The 20,834-nt window shown below is 50.5% G+C and overlaps 4 protein-coding genes across 4 annotated transcripts; all 4 read right to left on the bottom strand.

The window, feature by feature from the left end:
• Nucleotides 1-6,118: 6,118 nt before the first annotated feature.
• On the bottom strand, nt 6,119-7,609 carry LOC127220745 (elongin-A3-like). Its single transcript, XM_051182672.1, has one exon. The coding sequence runs from the start codon at nt 7,607-7,609 to the stop codon at nt 6,119-6,121; it is 1,491 nt and encodes a 496-aa protein (XP_051038629.1).
• A 2,362-nt stretch (nt 7,610-9,971) lies between these two features.
• LOC127220744 (elongin-A3-like) lies at nt 9,972-11,462 on the bottom strand. The gene has a single exon (XM_051182671.1). It carries the CDS (start codon nt 11,460-11,462, stop codon nt 9,972-9,974), a length of 1,491 nt encoding a protein of 496 aa, XP_051038628.1.
• A 2,362-nt stretch (nt 11,463-13,824) lies between these two features.
• On the bottom strand, nt 13,825-15,315 carry LOC127220743 (elongin-A3-like). The gene has a single exon (XM_051182670.1). It carries the CDS (start codon nt 15,313-15,315, stop codon nt 13,825-13,827), a length of 1,491 nt encoding a protein of 496 aa, XP_051038627.1.
• A 2,363-nt stretch (nt 15,316-17,678) lies between these two features.
• LOC127220742 (elongin-A3-like) lies at nt 17,679-19,170 on the bottom strand. Its single transcript, XM_051182669.1, has 2 exons — nt 18,382-19,170; nt 17,679-18,314 (listed from the first exon to the last, which is right to left on the bottom strand). The coding sequence occupies exons 1-2, from the start codon at nt 19,168-19,170 to the stop codon at nt 17,679-17,681; spliced, it is 1,425 nt and encodes a 474-aa protein (XP_051038626.1).
• Between the last annotated feature and the right edge of the window lie 1,664 nt (nt 19,171-20,834).

Genomic DNA, 20,834 nt, shown 5'->3' with positions numbered 1-20,834 from the left:
TCATCTATTCATTCCCCAAGTCATTCTTCTTGGTTCCAAGTGTTCTCCTCTCATCCCCTTCTCTTTCTCCTAACTCTCTCTCCACTCACTGCCCCCCAACTCCAACTCCAACTCCCAATATGCTCAGGAGTTCTTGTTCCTTTCCCATTCTCTGAGGGACCTTGTATGAATCGCTTAGATTCCTCCTTGTACCTTAGTTTCCCTGGCAGTGTGAATTACTGGCTTGTGATCCTTTGCTCTATGGTAAAAATCCATATATGAGTGAGTACATACCATGTTCCTTTTTTATTATTATTATTATTTTATATAACCAAGTCCATTTAAATGAAAACAAACATTTATAAACAATATTTGGGAATTTGGGCCATGTTCCTTTTTTTGTGACTGGGTTACCTCACTCAGGATGGTTTCTTCAAGTTCCTTCCATTTGCCTGAGAATTTCAAGATTCCATTGCCCCCCCCAGAGTAGTATTCCATTGTATAAATGTACCACATCTTCCTTATCTATTCTTTAGTTTAGGGGTATCTAGGTTGCTTCCAGGTTCTTGCTATTACAAATAATGCTCCTAAGATATTTTATGTTGTTTGTGGCTATTCTAAAGTGTGATGTTTCTCTAATTTCTTTCTCTGCCCCTTGATCATCTCTATGTAGTAGAGCTACAGATTTTATTTTGTTAATCATGTATCCTACTAATTTTCTGAATGTGTTTATTGGGTGCAGGAGTTCCCTGGTAGTTTTTTGAGCCACTTATGTGAACTATCATATCATCTTCAAATAGTGACAGTTTGACTTCTTCCTTTCCAATTTGTATCCCCGTGATCTGCTCCTTTTGATGTCTTATTACTCTAGCTAGAACTTCAAGTGCACTATTGAAGATATACAGAGAGAGTAGGTGTAAGGAAATATTCACCTTGTGTGCACCTGTGGCTTAGACCACGCCCATTGGGGTGGAGATGGGACATGACATGGGGAGAAGGAAGGCTGAGGAGTGAGTTCGGAGAGCTAGCAGCACAGAGACAGGAGTACATTCAGAGGCATCCTTGGAACCCGAAACCTGCTGGTGTTCATCTGTCTATGTTGTGAGTTATTTTTCCCTGAATAACGGCCTATTTGTTTCTCCTGATCCTTATTAAACATCAGTATTTGGTGTCAGAAGCAGGATCCAGATTTTCACCGGACCTGGTTTTCACCCAGGCGGCAGACACCACTTCCTTCCCCCACCATCCCTGAATGGGCAGAATCCCTTGCCTAACCAGGTGGACATACCACAGCTTGTGGGACATTTGCCTCTGCCCTACAACTCCTTTACCTCACAGTGGCCCTGAAAAGGCACTCTCTGCCTCCCATCTTTTGCCCATTTCCCCACTCAGCATTCGCACAGAGCCGCATGGTGCCAGCCCTGCTTGTGAATTTCCCCAGGCCCAGCAGCAGTGCCAGCAATACCTGTTAGCCCAGTGGTCCCAGAAATTTCCACAAGGCTCCTTTGACTCATTCGTATAACAAAATTTTGCTTGCCATAGTTTGTTAAGAGCTATTCTACAGGGACCAAGATCAGAAGGATAGTCTGGATGCTATTTGGTGGGACACTTCCAGGTGTAACTACCACAAATTGAGATCTACAACTAAAACCATCAAAGTTCCAGGACAACAGAATTACACCTAAGGTAATTGCAAAATTCTTTGCAATTTAAGTTGATATACTATCTGAGATCAATTTTTCCATACCTATGGCAGATAATCTTACAATGCAGGACTTTAGGAATTCTTTTACTTCTTATATAGAAGAAATTTTAAGAGAAGAAAATCATGACTTAACCAATATATACGTTTTTATTTTGTAATAGCAATGGGTTTCATCATTATTATGATATTTTTAAAGAAATGGTTTGTGATTAGAGCAAACAATAAGGAACTTATGCAAACCATAAGAGACTTAGTAACAAGGATTCAAAATATGGAAAATGACAATAGAGAACTATAAAACAACACAGAATATTGAAAATGACAATGGAGAGCTTCAAATTAGAACGCAAAACATAGAATGTTTAGAAAAAAAGGTTCAGAATTTTGAAAATGACAATAGAGAGCTATAAATTAGAATGCAAAACAAACAATGTTTATAAAAAATGTTCATAATATTGAAAATGATAATGGAGAGATGAAAATTAGAACACAAAACATAGAATGTTTAGAAAAAAGGTTCAAAATATTGAAAACGACAATGGAAAGCTACAAATTAGAATGCAAAACATAGAACGTTTAGAGGAAAAGGTTTAGAATATTGAAGATGGCAAGAGAGAGCTGACAGGTAGAATACAAAACAAGGAACATAAAAATGACCAAATAGACAACAGAATTTGTTCCATATCTGATGCCTCAATAACCAAAATGGAAATAATCCAATGCATTACCAAGCTAGCAGAAACAGCTCATTCCTGGTTGGACAAAGCTACTAAGAAAGTTAAAAAAAAAAAAAAAACTGGAACATCAAATGGAAAGACAAGCAGATAGAATATGATCCATATCTGAAGATAATGACAAGCTAACGAATAGAACATTGTTTCTGGAAGACAGTTTACATGCTGTTCAGGTAATATATAAGGATGAGAATATTAAAATATGGAATCATTTGTAGTTAGAGAAAACAAGATACTGACTGATTCAATGAAGTCCCTAGAAAGTTATTTGATTCAAGAAATTTAGACACTCAAAGAAACAATGTGAATAGATTACAGGCCTTAGAAGACCTTCAATCTGATAAATCAAAAGAAGAACTATAGGGAACAGGGCATGAAATACACTTAAAATTTTCTACACCGTTTAGGGTCAGAGGAGTTTTCCCTGTATCTATTAGTGAAAAACCAGCAACAACAACAACAACAACAAAAAAAAAAAAACACACCCAATAGGTGTCGTTGCATATCAGTGGGAACCAATACGTATGAAAGATTTAAAAGGTATATAGGAAGCAGTAGTCTCTTATGGCATGAACTCACCATATGTGAAACAATTAATGTAATCATGGGCAAGAAATAACAAGGTAACCCCTAAGGATTGGGATCAATATCAGCTGTACTTGAAAACTCCTCTGAATAAGAATGGAGGGCTTTATGGAGAGGAAGCAAAAGTTCTTGAAATACAGGGCTTAAATACAGGTTATAAAGCTCCCCAAGATAAAATTATTGGTGAGGGTCTTTATGCTGACCCAGGAACTCCAGCTGCCTCTGATAACCTCACCTTGTCTCTATGCAGTACAGCAGGCTTGAATTCTTGGGGCAAGGTTCACATACTAGGGGAGAGGATAAATTCCTATACCAAGATAAGGCAAACACCAAGAGAACACTTTAATATATTTCTAGAAAGGTTGTCTAGGGCAATACAATTAGAGGTAGCAGACACAGATTCTAGGCGAATACTCATAGAATCATTAGCTTATGAGAATGCAAATCCCCCATGCAAACAGGTGCTTTGGCCTTTAAAAATCAGATCAGCACCTTTGGATTAATGGGTCCTATATACAGCCAACATTGAGTATAATGACAATAACACTGAAGCTTGGGTAGAAGAAGCCATATCTAAAGGTCTGAGTAGACATCAAGATAACAGAGATCTTAACTATGGTGACACAGAAGTTTGGGTAGGAGAAGCCATCTAGAAAGGTTTGAAAAGATATCAAAATGTCAGATGTTTTAACTGTGGTAGGATAGAAAATCTAAAAAAGAAGTTGTAGGCAAATCATTTCTAAAAATAACACTCCCAGGAATGAATCAAACAAAAGGCCTCAGCCGTTTGGGTTATGTAGAAGGTGTGACAAAGGCAAACACTGGACCAATGAATGTAGATTGACCAGAGTCAAGCAAGGAAACCCTTTACAATCAGGAAACTCCTTGGGGAGCTTCTCAAAGGCCCCCATGTCAAAGGTGGCCCAGACATTCCCAGCCACAATGGAGGACAATCTCCCACAGGATGATTAGAAAATCCAGTACCTATCGAAAAACTCATACTGCTCTGGATAGCATACTAGTGATGAAAGTAGAATCAAACACAAAAGAAGCAAACAAAAAACATATATTTTGGCAAACGTCTATAAACAGTCATAGGCTTAGATTGATAGTTAAAATGAATAACAGACTGTTTGGAGAGATTGTTGACCCTGGGAAATGACATAAATAAAACTAATAAATCTTGACCTCCAAGATGGGCCCTGCAAGAAGGAAATGTTCAATTCTTAGGGATTTGAACCCTGTCTCAGATAAAACAGAGCATGAGATTGATTTAATGTATAGGACTGGAAGGACAGATTGGAAGGTTGAGACCATATGTGGCTTATATAACAATAAACCTAAAAGGTCGTGATCAATTACAGCAATGGCATGCACAGATTAACATTCCTCCAGTATTAGATGTGAATCATAAATGACCTTATGATTGTGGGAAAAGAATTATAAAATACTATCCAAGACAGACACCAATGTCAAGCTGTGCAAAAACAGACTACAAGTGCCAACAAACAGAGGAACCAAAAGCCCTACCATTAAAATGGCTAACAGAGGAACCTGTCTATGACATTTGAGAAGTTCGAGGCTTTAGAAAACCTGGTTCAGGAACAGCTAAATGCTGAACATATTCAGGAATCTACCACTCCTTGGAACTCTCCTCTATTTGTTATCAAAATGAAATCAGGGAACGGGAAAAAGCTTATAGACCTGAGGACCATCACTAAAGTTATTCAGCCAAAGAGTTCTCTACAGCCTGGAATGCCCTTGCCTTCTTTGATACCTAAAGAATATCCTATTATACTCATTGATTTAAAGGAATTTTTCTTCACTATACCTTTAAAACAACAACATAAAGAGAAATGTGCCTTCACAGTACCTAATTGCAATAATTCTCAACCAGTAAAGAGATATAACTGGAAGGATTTGCCAGAGGAAATGCTAAATAGCACCTCCCTGTGCAAATATTTTGTGCAAAAAACGTTGGAAATAATTTCTAAACAGTCCACAATCCATAATCTAGCATTATATAGATGATATATTGTTAGCTGATTCAAAAGTAGAAATATTACAAAAAATGACTGACAAAGTAAAGGAAGTTTTACCTCATTGGGGATTACAAATTGTGTAGTGAGAGTTTGGTATTTCTTACTAGGTTTCTTGAGACAGGGGTTCTCTTTGTAGCCTGGGAGCCTGACCTGGAGCTTGCTCTGTTCATCAGGTGCCCTGGAACTCACAATGATCATCCAGCCTCCTTCTCCCTAGTGCTAAATGACAGGTGTTTGCCAATGCCACCCTGATTAGGATTCTTTCCTTATACTTCATCACACACACACACACACACACACACACACACACACACGCACACACCACACGCACACCCTTTTTCTTTCCTGATCCAGTACATCTTACTCCCTTTCCCTTACTTCGTGTAAGTCTCAAAAGAATTTTCCCCCAGTATTACCCACACCTCTGCTTTCGTTTCCACGTTTTGCTTGCTTCCACTCTGTGTCTTTGAATCCTGTACCTCTCCAGAAGTGGGATCCAGGTGTGGTTTTCACAATTCCACGTTTGTGTTATGAAGTGAAATATCTGAGTTGTTTGAATCTTTTTTTACACTCCTCCAGTAGTTTTCAACTTTATTAAACACAAATACACCCATGCAAACGAACATGTACGAGCACATATTTTATATTTAATACCTTTGAAGTTCAAATAGTTTTGTTCCCACTGTTTATGCAGCAATGTGTTTAAAAATCTATGTAACTATCGGTCTATGTCCGACACTACCTTTATGTATGTACAATCACCTGTCTACAGTCTCTTTGTAACGTTCTCTATCCCGTCGACGTACACCAGTGCATCTGTGTATCCCTTCAACTCTCTTTCTAAATATCTACGCAGACATGAGTAGGATGAAGATGCCCGTATCTGAACAGGAGGATTTCCCCAAACCCCGCGCTTCTTCTAAATCGGTGTTCAAACAAACAAAATAAGTACATTAAAAAAAAAAAAAAAAAAAACCTACATAAACCCCTCGGTTGTCGTTTGGCCGCATTCACGGGGCAAATCCCAAAGGAGTCCGCGATGCCAGGGCTGAGGGAGAGAGAGGAAGGTCGCATCACTTCCGAGACCACCTATTCTTGTAATCCTTGAGGGCCTTGGCCATGAGCGGGGCGGCTTTCTTAGCACGGGTCTGGTCCCTGCCGCCCAGGGCGGGGCGCGGAGCCCTCTTCACAAGGTCAGTGCCAGGGCCTTGGCTGAGGCAGTTCAGGTTTTCGGGGGAGTCTTCCCGTCTGGGTGCGGAGTCTGCATGCTGGCCTGGGTCTGCGGTCAGGGCGTGGAAGGAGATCAGCTTGGTTTGGCGGTCTTGATGCTTCTTGGCTTGTGAGCTTTGGATGCGGGCTGTCAGGGCTTTCAGCCTCAGCTCGCTGGACTGCTGCAGCCTGAGGTGTGTCTGGGTCTCAGTCTGGGGGTTAGTTGGCTTGCAGGTGCGGGACTGGTCCTCTTGCTGTCTCCAGAGCCCGCATTCCTGCGGGGCCGGTTGGCTGTGAGTTTCCCACGTGCGGTCGGGGTTCGCAAAGCGTCCTTGGTGCGATTTCCTTGGGAGAGCTCTGGCTGGTGTGCGACCCGAATACACAGGCGTTTTCCAGGTCGCCCTGCGCGCCCAAGGTGCTGCTTCTCGGTCAGTGTGCAAGGAAGAGTCCTCAGGTCCTTCTCCTCCGGAGAAGCAGGCTTGGAGACCGGAGGTGAGCTCTGGGAAGGGATCGTCATCCAGGAGGAGATTCAGATCGCTGCAGCTGTGAGACTCGCCCCGAGGCACCTCTGCTCCGGGGCTCTGCGCCTCAGCTTTCCAGTTGCTTTTCCTCTTCCTCTTGCCCGGAGGCGGCGGCGCGGGCGCGGAGGAAGACGGAGAGCTGTCAGAGCTGTGGTAGTCGAGGCGAGCCTGCAAAGAAGCGGCCTGCTGGTCTTCCCGGATCCAGGGGCCAGGGGTCTTTTCCCTCGGGGGAGACGGACGCCGCTTCGCTGGCCCAGCCGCTGGCTTGCCGCAGAGGGCCTTCACCCCTTGCAGCCGCCAGGGCGCCCCAACACCTCCCTGTGGGGGCTTGCCTCCGCGTACCTGTACCTGGCTCTCCGCGGCTAGCTGCCTGCCCCCGAAGGACCCTCTGGGCCTCTTTCTTCCCGCTGGCTCGGAGCTTGGGCTGCGAGGTGCGCTTCGCTGCGGGCTGCTACCGCTGACCTCCAAGACCTCTCTGCCACCTCCTCCCTGTGGCCGGGAAGCAGGCTCAAGCGCCTCTGGGGAGTCTCTGCGAGGCTCTGTCGTCGCGCTGCTCTGGGAGGCAAAGTCCTGGGGTCTGGGTTCAGGCCGGGGCCCAAAGTGGGACCCCTCTGACCACTGAGCCGCTAAGTCCTTGGCAAAGGGTAGCAGGAGCTGCTGTTTCTTCAACACTTTGATGGTCTTCCTGAAGCCAATCTCCTCCAGGGTGTCGCCCAGCACGGGCAGGCGAGAGAGTTTCTTCAGGGTGCTGTAGAGCTTGCTGGGCTCTGTCTCGGTGCACAGGCGCTCCCGCAGCTTCTGCAGGGCTTCTAGGCGGCTGGGGGCCTCCTCCATCTGCACTGGCTACGACCCAAGGATCCAACCGGGCATCCAAAGAACAGCAGGCTTGACTGGGCTAGACCACCGCCTGGCTGGCGGCGGAGGCAGGGGCAGGGGCAGGGGCAGGGGCGAAGGGTGGCGGCTGGTGGCGGTGTGAGGAAGGAAAGGGCAGAGGGCAGAGCTTCTGCGCTGGGGTGCGCTTCAGGAGGCTCTGTCTGCTTGCCTGGCCTCTGTTCTGCTCACCTTTGCTTTAAGCTGGTGGCCCTGCCACGCCCCCTCACCACAGCCCAATCAACCTCCCAGGCTGCTTCACCTGGGCGGGCCATCTCCAACTCCGGGGTCTGTCAGCCACGCCCATTCCACCACCAACCCTCCACCCCCCCCCTTCCAAACGCACCGCACCGCCAGTTCTCACGCCCTTCTGGCACTGGAAAAGACCCCCATGGTTGCCAGACTTCCTCACAGGTGACCCTTTGCGACCTGGGAGGCCGCCAGTGTTCCTCTGTCCAGTCTCGCGTTGGCGAGCTCACCAGAGGGCAAGTCCAGCCTAGAAGTACATACCATGTAGTTTACCTGCTCACCATGCATGAAGAAGAAAGAGCTGAAATCCCTGTTGCTTCCACTTTTTGTGCACCTAATACAGGACCACAAGGCTTCTTAAATGAGCTTCCTTAAGTCAAGAGCTTCACCTTGGTGGGCTTGCAGCTCAGAGCATCCCTGCTCCATCAGCTGGTAGGCAGCTCCTCCCTTCTCTTTATACAAGCCAGTAGTACCCAGGGGTTCCCTCACACAGACGCATATGCAAATAGCCTGCGGGGCCATGAACTTTCATTTGGGTTTGCTTCTTGACCTTGATTCTTCATTTCCAAGATTATCCTCGGATTAGATTCTCTCTGGTTTGAATCTAATTCTTTTCCCTCTGTGTCCCATTCTCCTGCTCTCTTTCTCTCTTTCTCTCTCTCTCTGCCTCTCTCTCATCTCTCTATCGCTCGCTCGCTTACTCGGACTCCCTCTCTTTAGGATCCTGTGGACAAACAACTCACAAACCAACACATAAAAACAGAGGTACAGAAACAATCACACACACACACACACACACACACAGAGAGAGAGAGAGAGAGAGAGAGAGAGAGAGAGAGAGAAACAGTGTGTGTGTGTGTGAGAGAGAGAGAGAGAGAAAGAGAGAGAGGAGGGAATTGAAGCGTCCATTCCTTCCCCAGTTGTTTTTCACTCCGATTTTCCAGTCAGGAACACCACATCCTTGAATCCGGGGGCCTCTCAAGATTTTGGATCAAAGGGTGGTTCTCACTATGCCTGTCATCTTTCCCTAATGAGCTGGATTGCCCGGGGTGTCTTGAAACATTTTTCTAACATCCATTAAGTTATTGATTAATTTTGGTGTTTCTTTATTAGGTTTTTTGAGACAGGGGTTCTCTTTGTAGCCTGGGAGCCTGACCTGGAGCTTGCTCTGTTCATCAGGTGCCCTGGAACTCACAATGATCATCCAGCCTCCTTCTCCCTAGTGCTAAATGACAGGTGTTTGCCAATGCCACCCTGATTAGGATTCTTTCCTTATACTTCATCACACACACACACACACACACACACACACACACACACGCACACACCACACGCACACCCTTTTTCTTTCCTGATCCAGTACATCTTACTCCCTTTCCCTTACTTCGTGTAAGTCTCAAAAGAATTTTCCCCCAGTATTACCCACACCTCTGCTTTCGTTTCCACGTTTTGCTTGCTTCCACTCTGTGTCTTTGAATCCTGTACCTCTCCAGAAGTGGGATCCAGGTGTGGTTTTCACAATTCCACGTTTGTGTTATGAAGTGAAATATCTGAGTTGTTTGAATCTTTTTTTACACTCCTCCAGTAGTTTTCAACTTTATTAAACACAAATACACCCATGCAAACGAACATGTACGAGCACATATTTTATATTTAATACCTTTGAAGTTCAAATAGTTTTGTTCCCACTGTTTATGCAGCAATGTGTTTAAAAATCTATGTAACTATCGGTCTATGTCCGACACTACCTTTATGTATGTACAATCACCTGTCTACAGTCTCTTTGTAACGTTCTCTATCCCGTCGACGTACACCAGTGCATCTGTGTATCCCTTCAACTCTCTTTCTAAATATCTACGCAGACATGAGTAGGATGAAGATGCCCGTATCTGAACAGGAGGATTTCCCCAAACCCCGCGCTTCTTCTAAATCGGTGTTCAAACAAACAAAATAAGTACATTAAAAAAAAAAAAAAAAAACCTACATAAACCCCTCGGTTGTCGTTTGGCCGCATTCACGGGGCAAATCCCAAAGGAGTCCGCGATGCCAGGGCTGAGGGAGAGAGAGGAAGGTCGCATCACTTCCGAGACCACCTATTCTTGTAATCCTTGAGGGCCTTGGCCATGAGCGGGGCGGCTTTCTTAGCACGGGTCTGGTCCCTGCCGCCCAGGGCGGGGCGCGGAGCCCTCTTCACAAGGTCAGTGCCAGGGCCTTGGCTGAGGCAGTTCAGGTTTTCGGGGGAGTCTTCCCGTCTGGGTGCGGAGTCTGCATGCTGGCCTGGGTCTGCGGTCAGGGCGTGGAAGGAGATCAGCTTGGTTTGGCGGTCTTGATGCTTCTTGGCTTGTGAGCTTTGGATGCGGGCTGTCAGGGCTTTCAGCCTCAGCTCGCTGGACTGCTGCAGCCTGAGGTGTGTCTGGGTCTCAGTCTGGGGGTTAGTTGGCTTGCAGGTGCGGGACTGGTCCTCTTGCTGTCTCCAGAGCCCGCATTCCTGCGGGGCCGGTTGGCTGTGAGTTTCCCACGTGCGGTCGGGGTTCGCAAAGCGTCCTTGGTGCGATTTCCTTGGGAGAGCTCTGGCTGGTGTGCGACCCGAATACACAGGCGTTTTCCAGGTCGCCCTGCGCGCCCAAGGTGCTGCTTCTCGGTCAGTGTGCAAGGAAGAGTCCTCAGGTCCTTCTCCTCCGGAGAAGCAGGCTTGGAGACCGGAGGTGAGCTCTGGGAAGGGATCGTCATCCAGGAGGAGATTCAGATCGCTGCAGCTGTGAGACTCGCCCCGAGGCACCTCTGCTCCGGGGCTCTGCGCCTCAGCTTTCCAGTTGCTTTTCCTCTTCCTCTTGCCCGGAGGCGGCGGCGCGGGCGCGGAGGAAGACGGAGAGCTGTCAGAGCTGTGGTAGTCGAGGCGAGCCTGCAAAGAAGCGGCCTGCTGGTCTTCCCGGATCCAGGGGCCAGGGGTCTTTTCCCTCGGGGGAGACGGACGCCGCTTCGCTGGCCCAGCCGCTGGCTTGCCGCAGAGGGCCTTCACCCCTTGCAGCCGCCAGGGCGCCCCAACACCTCCCTGTGGGGGCTTGCCTCCGCGTACCTGTACCTGGCTCTCCGCGGCTAGCTGCCTGCCCCCGAAGGACCCTCTGGGCCTCTTTCTTCCCGCTGGCTCGGAGCTTGGGCTGCGAGGTGCGCTTCGCTGCGGGCTGCTACCGCTGACCTCCAAGACCTCTCTGCCACCTCCTCCCTGTGGCCGGGAAGCAGGCTCAAGCGCCTCTGGGGAGTCTCTGCGAGGCTCTGTCGTCGCGCTGCTCTGGGAGGCAAAGTCCTGGGGTCTGGGTTCAGGCCGGGGCCCAAAGTGGGACCCCTCTGACCACTGGGCCGCTAAGTCCTTGGCAAAGGGTAGCAGGAGCTGCTGTTTCTTCAACACTTTGATGGTCTTCCTGAAGCCAATCTCCTCCAGGGTGTCGCCCAGCACGGGCAGGCGAGAGAGTTTCTTCAGGGTGCTGTAGAGCTTGCTGGGCTCTGTCTCGGTGCACAGGCGCTCCCGCAGCTTCTGCAGGGCTTCTAGGCGGCTGGGGGCCTCCTCCATCTGCACTGGCTACGACCCAAGGATCCAACCGGGCATCCAAAGAACAGCAGGCTTGACTGGGCTAGACCACCGCCTGGCTGGCGGCGGAGGCAGGGGCAGGGGCAGGGGCAGGGGCGAAGGGTGGCGGCTGGTGGCGGTGTGAGGAAGGAAAGGGCAGAGGGCAGAGCTTCTGCGCTGGGGTGCGCTTCAGGAGGCTCTGTCTGCTTGCCTGGCCTCTGTTCTGCTCACCTTTGCTTTAAGCTGGTGGCCCTGCCACGCCCCCCTCACCACAGCCCAATCAACCTCCCAGGCTGCTTCACCTGGGCGGGCCATCTCCAACTCCGGGGTCTGTCAGCCACGCCCATTCCACCACCAACCCTCCACCCCCCCCTTCCAAACGCACCGCACCGCCAGTTCTCACGCCCTTCTGGCACTGGAAAAGACCCCCATGGTTGCCAGACTTCCTCACAGGTGACCCTTTGCGACCTGGGAGGCCGCCAGTGTTCCTCTGTCCAGTCTCGCGTTGGCGAGCTCACCAGAGGGCAAGTCCAGCCTAGAAGTACATACCATGTAGTTTACCTGCTCACCATGCATGAAGAAGAAAGAGCTGAAATCCCTGTTGCTTCCACTTTTTGTGCACCTAATACAGGACCACAAGGCTTCTTAAATGAGCTTCCTTAAGTCAAGAGCTTCACCTTGGTGGGCTTGCAGCTCAGAGCATCCCTGCTCCATCAGCTGGTAGGCAGCTCCTCCCTTCTCTTTATACAAGCCAGTAGTACCCAGGGGTTCCCTCACACAGACGCATATGCAAATAGCCTGCGGGGCCATGAACTTTCATTTGGGTTTGCTTCTTGACCTTGATTCTTCATTTCCAAGATTATCCTCGGATTAGATTCTCTCTGGTTTGAATCTAATTCTTTTCCCTCTGTGTCCCATTCTCCTGCTCTCTTTCTCTCTTTCTCTCTCTCTCTGCCTCTCTCTCATCTCTCTATCGCTCGCTCGCTTACTCGGACTCCCTCTCTTTAGGATCCTGTGGACAAACAACTCACAAACCAACACATAAAAACAGAGGTACAGAAACAATCACACACACACACACACACACACACAGAGAGAGAGAGAGAGAGAGAGAGAGAGAGAGAGAGAGAAACAGTGTGTGTGTGTGTGAGAGAGAGAGAGAGAAAGAGAGAGAGGAGGGAATTGAAGCGTCCATTCCTTCCCCAGTTGTTTTTCACTCCGATTTTCCAGTCAGGAACACCACATCCTTGAATCCGGGGGCCTCTCAAGATTTTGGATCAAAGGGTGGTTCTCACTATGCCTGTCATCTTTCCCTAATGAGCTGGATTGCCCGGGGTGTCTTGAAACATTTTTCTAACATCCATTAAGTTATTGATTAATTTTGGTGTTTCTTTATTAGGTTTTTTTGAGACAGGGGTTCTCTTTGTAGCCTGGGAGCCTGACCTGGAGCTTGCTCTGTTCATCAGGTGCCCTGGAACTCACAATGATCATCCAGCCTCCTTCTCCCTAGTGCTAAATGACAGGTGTTTGCCAATGCCACCCTGATTAGGATTCTTTCCTTATACTTCATCACACACACACACACACACACACACACACACACACACGCACACACCACACGCACACCCTTTTTCTTTCCTGATCCAGTACATCTTACTCCCTTTCCCTTACTTCGTGTAAGTCTCAAAAGAATTTTCCCCCAGTATTACCCACACCTCTGCTTTCGTTTCCACGTTTTGCTTGCTTCCACTCTGTGTCTTTGAATCCTGTACCTCTCCAGAAGTGGGATCCAGGTGTGGTTTTCACAATTCCACGTTTGTGTTATGAAGTGAAATATCTGAGTTGTTTGAATCTTTTTTTACACTCCTCCAGTAGTTTTCAACTTTATTAAACACAAATACACCCATGCAAACGAACATGTACGAGCACATATTTTATATTTAATACCTTTGAAGTTCAAATAGTTTTGTTCCCACTGTTTATGCAGCAATGTGTTTAAAAATCTATGTAACTATCGGTCTATGTCCGACACTACCTTTATGTATGTACAATCACCTGTCTACAGTCTCTTTGTAACGTTCTCTATCCCGTCGACGTACACCAGTGCATCTGTGTATCCCTTCAACTCTCTTTCTAAATATCTACGCAGACATGAGTAGGATGAAGATGCCCGTATCTGAACAGGAGGATTTCCCCAAACCCCGCGCTTCTTCTAAATCGGTGTTCAAACAAACAAAATAAGTACATTAAAAAAAAAAAAAAAAAAACCTACATAAACCCCTCGGTTGTCGTTTGGCCGCATTCACGGGGCAAATCCCAAAGGAGTCCGCGATGCCAGGGCTGAGGGAGAGAGAGGAAGGTCGCATCACTTCCGAGACCACCTATTCTTGTAATCCTTGAGGGCCTTGGCCATGAGCGGGGCGGCTTTCTTAGCACGGGTCTGGTCCCTGCCGCCCAGGGCGGGGCGCGGAGCCCTCTTCACAAGGTCAGTGCCAGGGCCTTGGCTGAGGCAGTTCAGGTTTTCGGGGGAGTCTTCCCGTCTGGGTGCGGAGTCTGCATGCTGGCCTGGGTCTGCGGTCAGGGCGTGGAAGGAGATCAGCTTGGTTTGGCGGTCTTGATGCTTCTTGGCTTGTGAGCTTTGGATGCGGGCTGTCAGGGCTTTCAGCCTCAGCTCGCTGGACTGCTGCAGCCTGAGGTGTGTCTGGGTCTCAGTCTGGGGGTTAGTTGGCTTGCAGGTGCGGGACTGGTCCTCTTGCTGTCTCCAGAGCCCGCATTCCTGCGGGGCCGGTTGGCTGTGAGTTTCCCACGTGCGGTCGGGGTTCGCAAAGCGTCCTTGGTGCGATTTCCTTGGGAGAGCTCTGGCTGGTGTGCGACCCGAATACACAGGCGTTTTCCAGGTCGCCCTGCGCGCCCAAGGTGCTGCTTCTCGGTCAGTGTGCAAGGAAGAGTCCTCAGGTCCTTCTCCTCCGGAGAAGCAGGCTTGGAGACCGGAGGTGAGCTCTGGGAAGGGATCGTCATCCAGGAGGAGATTCAGATCGCTGCAGCTGTGAGACTCGCCCCGAGGCACCTCTGCTCCGGGGCTCTGCGCCTCAGCTTTCCAGTTGCTTTTCCTCTTCCTCTTGCCCGGAGGCGGCGGCGCGGGCGCGGAGGAAGACGGAGAGCTGTCAGAGCTGTGGTAGTCGAGGCGAGCCTGCAAAGAAGCGGCCTGCTGGTCTTCCCGGATCCAGGGGCCAGGGGTCTTTTCCCTCGGGGGAGACGGACGCCGCTTCGCTGGCCCAGCCGCTGGCTTGCCGCAGAGGGCCTTCACCCCTTGCAGCCGCCAGGGCGCCCCAACACCTCCCTGTGGGGGCTTGCCTCCGCGTACCTGTACCTGGCTCTCCGCGGCTAGCTGCCTGCCCCCGAAGGACCCTCTGGGCCTCTTTCTTCCCGCTGGCTCGGAGCTTGGGCTGCGAGGTGCGCTTCGCTGCGGGCTGCTACCGCTGACCTCCAAGACCTCTCTGCCACCTCCTCCCTGTGGCCGGGAAGCAGGCTCAAGCGCCTCTGGGGAGTCTCTGCGAGGCTCTGTCGTCGCGCTGCTCTGGGAGGCAAAGTCCTGGGGTCTGGGTTCAGGCCGGGGCCCAAAGTGGGACCCCTCTGACCACTGGGCCGCTAAGTCCTTGGCAAAGGGTAGCAGGAGCTGCTGTTTCTTCAACACTTTGATGGTCTTCCTGAAGCCAATCTCCTCCAGGGTGTCGCCCAGCACGGGCAGGCGAGAGAGTTTCTTCAGGGTGCTGTAGAGCTTGCTGGGCTCTGTCTCGGTGCACAGGCGCTCCCGCAGCTTCTGCAGGGCTTCTAGGCGGCTGGGGGCCTCCTCCATCTGCACTGGCTACGACCCAAGGATCCAACCGGGCATCCAAAGAACAGCAGGCTTGACTGGGCTAGACCACCGTCTGGCTGGCGGCGGAGGCAGGGGCAGGGGCAGGGGCAGGGGCAGGGGCAGGGGGGTGGCGGCTGGTGGCGGTGTGAGGAAGGAAAGGGCAGAGGGCAGAGCTTCTGCGCTGGGGTGCGCTTCAGGAGGCTCTGTCTGCTTGCCTGGCCTCTGTTCTGCTCACCTTTGCTTTAAGCTGGTGGCCCTGCCACGCCCCCTCACCACAGCCCAATCAACCTCCCAGGCTGCTTCACCTGGGCGGGCCATCTCCAACTCCGGGGTCTGTCAGCCACGCCCATTCCACCACCAACCCTCCACCCCCCCCCCTTCCAAACGCACCGCACCGCCAGTTCTCACGCCCTTCTGGCACTGGAAAAGACCCCCATGGTTGCCAGACTTCCTCACAGGTGACCCTTTGCGACCTGGGGAGGCCGCCAGTGTTCCTCTGTCCAGTCTCGCGTTGGCGAGCTCACCAGAGGGCAAGTCCAGCCTAGAAGTACATACCATGTAGTTTACCTGCTCACCATGCATGAAGAAGAAAGAGCTGAAATCCCTGTTGCTTCCACTTTTTGTGCACCTAATACAGGACCACAAGGCTTCTTAAATGAGCTTCCTTAAGTCAAGAGCTTCACCTTGGTGGGCTTGCAGCTCAGAGCATCCCTGCTCCATCAGCTGGTAGGCAGCTCCTCCCTTCTCTTTATACAAGCCAGTAGTACCCAGGGGTTCCCTCACACAGACGCATATGCAAATAGCCTGCGGGGCCATGAACTTTCATTTGGGTTTGCTTCTTGACCTTGATTCTTCATTTCCAAGATTATCCTCGGATTAGATTCTCTCTGGTTTGAATCTAATTCTTTTCCCTCTGTGTCCCATTCTCCTGCTCTCTTTCTCTCTTTCTCTCTCTCTCTGCCTCTCTCTCATCTCTCTATCGCTCGCTCGCTTACTCGGACTCCCTCTCTTTAGGATCCTGTGGACAAACAACTCACAAACCAACACATAAAAACAGAGGTACAGAAACAATCACACACACACACACACACACACACAGAGAGAGAGAGAGAGAGAGAGAGAGAGAGAGAAACAGTGTGTGTGTGTGTGAGAGAGAGAGAGAGAAAGAGAGAGAGGAGGGAATTGAAGCGTCCATTCCTTCCCCAGTTGTTTTTCACTCCGATTTTCCAGTCAGGAACACCACATCCTTGAATCCGGGGGCCTCTCAAGATTTTGGATCAAAGGGTGGTTCTCACTATGCCTGTCATCTTTCCCTAATGAGCTGGATTGCCCGGGGTGTCTTGAAACATTTTTCTAACATCCATTAAGTTATTGATTAATTTTGGTGTTTCTTTATTAGGTTTTTTGAGACAGGGGTTCTCTTTGTAGCCTGGGAGCCTGACCTGGAGCTTGCTCTGTTCATCAGGTGCCCTGGAACTCACAATGATCATCCAGCCTCCTTCTCCCTAGTGCTAAATGACAGGTGTTTGCCAATGCCACCCTGATTAGGATTCTTTCCTTATACTTCATCACACACACACACACACACACACACACACACACACACACACACCACACACGCACACCCTTTTTCTTTCCTGATCCAGTACATCTTACTCCCTTTCCCTTACTTCGTGTAAGTCTCAAAAGAATTTTCCCCCAGTATTACCCACACCTCTGCTTTCGTTTCCACGTTTTGCTTGCTTCCACTCTGTGTCTTTGAATCCTGTACCTCTCCAGAAGTGGGATCCAGGTGTGGTTTTCACAATTCCACGTTTGTGTTATGAAGTGAAATATCTGAGTTGTTTGAATCTTTTTTTACACTCCTCCAGTAGTTTTCAACTTTATTAAACACAAATACACCCATGCAAACGAACATGTACGAGCACATATTTTATATTTAATACCTTTGAAGTTCAAATAGTTTTGTTCCCACTGTTTATGCAGCAATGTGTTTAAAAATCTATGTAACTATCGGTCTATGTCCGACACTACCTTTATGTATGTACAATCACCTGTCTACAGTCTCTTTGTAACGTTCTCTATCCCGTCGACGTACACCAGTGCATCTGTGTATCCCTTCAACTCTCTTTCTAAATATCTACGCAGACATGAGTAGGATGAAGATGCCCGTATCTGAACAGGAGGATTTCCCCAAACCCCGCGCTTCTTCTAAATCGGTGTTCAAACAAACAAAATAAGTACATTAAAAAAAAAAAAAAAAAAACTACATAAACCCCTCGGTTGTCGTTTGGCCGCATTCACGGGGCAAATCCCAAAGGAGTCCGCGATGCCAGGGCTGAGGGAGAGAGAGGAAGGTCGCATCACTTCCGAGACCACCTATTCTTGTAATCCTTGAGGGCCTTGGCCATGAGCGGGGCGGCTTTCTTAGCACGGGTCTGGTCCCTGCCGCCCAGGGCGGGGCGCGGAGCCCTCTTCACAAGGTCAGTGCCAGGGCCTTGGCTGAGGCAGTTCAGGTTTTCGGGGGAGTCTTCCCGTCTGGGTGCGGAGTCTGCATGCTGGCCTGGGTCTGCGGTCAGGGCGTGGAAGGAGATCAGCTTGGTTTGGCGGTCTTGATGCTTCTTGGCTTGTGAGCTTTGGATGCGGGCTGTCAGGGCTTTCAGCCTCAGCTCGCTGGACTGCTGCAGCCTGAGGTGTGTCTGGGTCTCAGTCTGGGGGTTAGTTGGCTTGCAGGTGCGGGACTGGTCCTCTTGCTGTCTCCAGAGCCCGCATTCCTGCGGGGGCCGGTTGGCTGTGAGTTTCCCACGTGCGGTCGGGGTTCGCAAAGCGTCCTTGGTGCGATTTCCTTGGGAGAGCTCTGGCTGGTGTGCGACCCGAATACACAGGCGTTTTCCAGGTCGCCCTGCGCGCCCAAGGTGCTGCTTCTCGGTCAGTGTGCAAGGAAGAGTCCTCAGGTCCTTCTCCTCCGGAGAAGCAGGCTTGGAGACCGGAGGTGAGCTCTGGGAAGGGATCGTCATCCAGGAGGAGATTCAGATCGCTGCAGCTGTGAGACTCGCCCCGAGGCACCTCTGCTCCGGGGCTCTGCGCCTCAGCTTTCCAGTTGCTTTTCCTCTTCCTCTTGCCCGGAGGCGGCGGCGCGGGCGCGGAGGAAGACGGAGAGCTGTCAGAGCTGTGGTAGTCGAGGCGAGCCTGCAAAGAAGCGGCCTGCTGGTCTTCCCGGATCCAGGGGCCAGGGGTCTTTTCCCTCGGGGGAGACGGACGCCGCTTCGCTGGCCCAGCCGCTGGCTTGCCGCAGAGGGCCTTCACCCCTTGCAGCCGCCAGGGCGCCCCAACACCTCCCTGTGGGGGCTTGCCTCCGCGTACCTGTACCTGGCTCTCCGCGGCTAGCTGCCTGCCCCCGAAGGACCCTCTGGGCCTCTTTCTTCCCGCTGGCTCGGAGCTTGGGCTGCGAGGTGCGCTTCGCTGCGGGCTGCTACCGCTGACCTCCAAGACCTCTCTGCCACCTCCTCCCTGTGGCCGGGAAGCAGGCTCAAGCGCCTCTGGGGAGTCTCTGCGAGGCTCTGTCGTCGCGCTGCTCTGGGAGGCAAAGTCCTGGGGTCTGGGTTCAGGCCGGGGCCCAAAGTGGGACCCCTCTGACCACTGGGCCGCTAAGTCCTTGGCAAAGGGTAGCAGGAGCTGCTGTTTCTTCAACACTTTGATGGTCTTCCTGAAGCCAATCTCCTCCAGGGTGTCGCCCAGCACGGGCAGGCGAGAGAGTTTCTTCAGGGTGCTGTAGAGCTTGCTGGGCTCTGTCTCGGTGCACAGGCGCTCCCGCAGCTTCTGCAGGGCTTCTAGGCGGCTGGGGGCCTCCTCCATCTGCACTGGCTACGACCCAAGGATCCAACCGGGCATCCAAAGAACAGCAGGCTTGACTGGGCTAGACCACCGTCTGGCTGGCGGCGGAGGCAGGGGCAGGGGCAGGGGCAGGGGCAGGGGCAGGGGCGAAGGGTGGCGGCTGGTGGCGGTGTGAGGAAGGAAAGGGCAGAGGGCAGAGCTTCTGCGCTGGGGTGCGCTTCAGGAGGCTCTGTCTGCTTGCCTGGCCTCTGTTCTGCTCACCTTTGCTTTAAGCTGGTGGCCCTGCCACGCCCCCTCACCACAGCCCAATCAACCTCCCAGGCTGCTTCACCTGGGCGGGCCATCTCCAACTCCGGGGTCTGTCAGCCACGCCCATTCCACCACCAACCCTCCACCCCCCCCTTCCAAACGCACCGCACCGCCAGTTCTCACGCCCTTCTGGCACTGGAAAAGACCCCCATGGTTGCCAGACTTCCTCACAGGTGACCCTTTGCGACCTGGGAGGCCGCCAGTGTTCCTCTGTCCAGTCTCGCGTTGGCGAGCTCACCAGAGGGCAAGTCCAGCCTAGAAGTACATACCATGTAGTTTACCTGCTCACCATGCATGAAGAAGAAAGAGCTGAAATCCCTGTTGCTTCCACTTTTTGTGCACCTAATACAGGACCACAAGGCTTCTTAAATGAGCTTCCTTAAGTCAAGAGCTTCACCTTGGTGGGCTTGCAGCTCAGAGCATCCCTGCTCCATCAGCTGGTAGGCAGCTCCTCCCTTCTCTTTATACAAGCCAGTAGTACCCAGGGGTTCCCTCACACAGACGCATATGCAAATAGCCTGCGGGGCCATGAACTTTCATTTGGGTTTGCTTCTTGACCTTGATTCTTCATTTCCAAGATTATCCTCGGATTAGATTCTCTCTGGTTTGAATCTAATTCTTTTCCCTCTGTGTCCCATTCTCCTGCTCTCTTTCTCTCTTTCTCTCTCTCTCTGCCTCTCTCTCATCTCTCTATCGCTCGCTCGCTTACTCGGACTCCCTCTCTTTAGGATCCTGTGGACAAACAACTCACAAACCAACACATAAAAACAGAGGTACAGAAACAATCACACACACACACACACACACACACACGAGAGAGAGAGAGAGAGAGAGAGAGAGAGAGAGAAACAGTGTGTGTGTGTGTGAGAGAGAGAGAGAGAAAGAGAGAGAGGAGGGAATTGAAGCGTCCATTCCTTCCCCAGTTGTTTTTCACTCCGATTTTCCAGTCAGGAACACCACATCCTTGAATCCGGGGGCCTCTCAAGATTTTGGATCAAAGGGTGGTTCTCACTATGCCTGTCATCTTTCCCTAATGAGCTGGATTGCCCGGGGTGTCTTGAAACATTTTTCTAACATCCATTAAGTTATTGATTAATTTTGGTGTTTCTTTATTAGGTTTTTTGAGACAGGGGTTCTCTTTGTAGCCTGGGAGCCTGACCTGGAGCTTGCTCTGTTCATCAGGTGCCCTGGAACTCACAATGATCATCCAGCCTCCTTCTCCCTAGTGCTAAATGACAGGTGTTTGCCAATGCCACCCTGATTAGGATTCTTTCCTTATACTTCATCACACACACACACACACACACACACACACACACACCGCACACACCACACGCACACCCTTTTTCTTTCCTGATCCAGTACATCTTACTCCC

This window comes from Phodopus roborovskii, unplaced genomic scaffold (genome assembly GCF_943737965.1).
Source record: "Phodopus roborovskii unplaced genomic scaffold, PHOROB, whole genome shotgun sequence".
Classification (NCBI taxonomy): domain Eukaryota; kingdom Metazoa; phylum Chordata; class Mammalia; order Rodentia; family Cricetidae; genus Phodopus; species Phodopus roborovskii.
Note: the sequence above shows the minus strand (reverse complement) of the source record. Positions and strands in the feature narration are given on the sequence as shown.

Bases quoted from the DNA above. Each gene is read 5' to 3' on its own strand.
- LOC127220744 (XM_051182671.1), bottom strand. From the start codon at position 11,462: ATGGAGGAGGCCCCCAGCCGCCTAGAAGCCCTGCAGAAGCTGCGGGAG.
- LOC127220745 (XM_051182672.1), bottom strand. From the start codon at position 7,609: ATGGAGGAGGCCCCCAGCCGCCTAGAAGCCCTGCAGAAGCTGCGGGAG.
- LOC127220743 (XM_051182670.1), bottom strand. From the start codon at position 15,315: ATGGAGGAGGCCCCCAGCCGCCTAGAAGCCCTGCAGAAGCTGCGGGAG.
- LOC127220742 (XM_051182669.1), bottom strand. From the start codon at position 19,170: ATGGAGGAGGCCCCCAGCCGCCTAGAAGCCCTGCAGAAGCTGCGGGAG. The intron at 18,315-18,381 runs GTGCCTCGGGGC...ATCCCTTCCCAG, and splicing joins CGCAGAGCCCCGGAGCAGAG to AGCTCACCTCCGGTCTCCAA.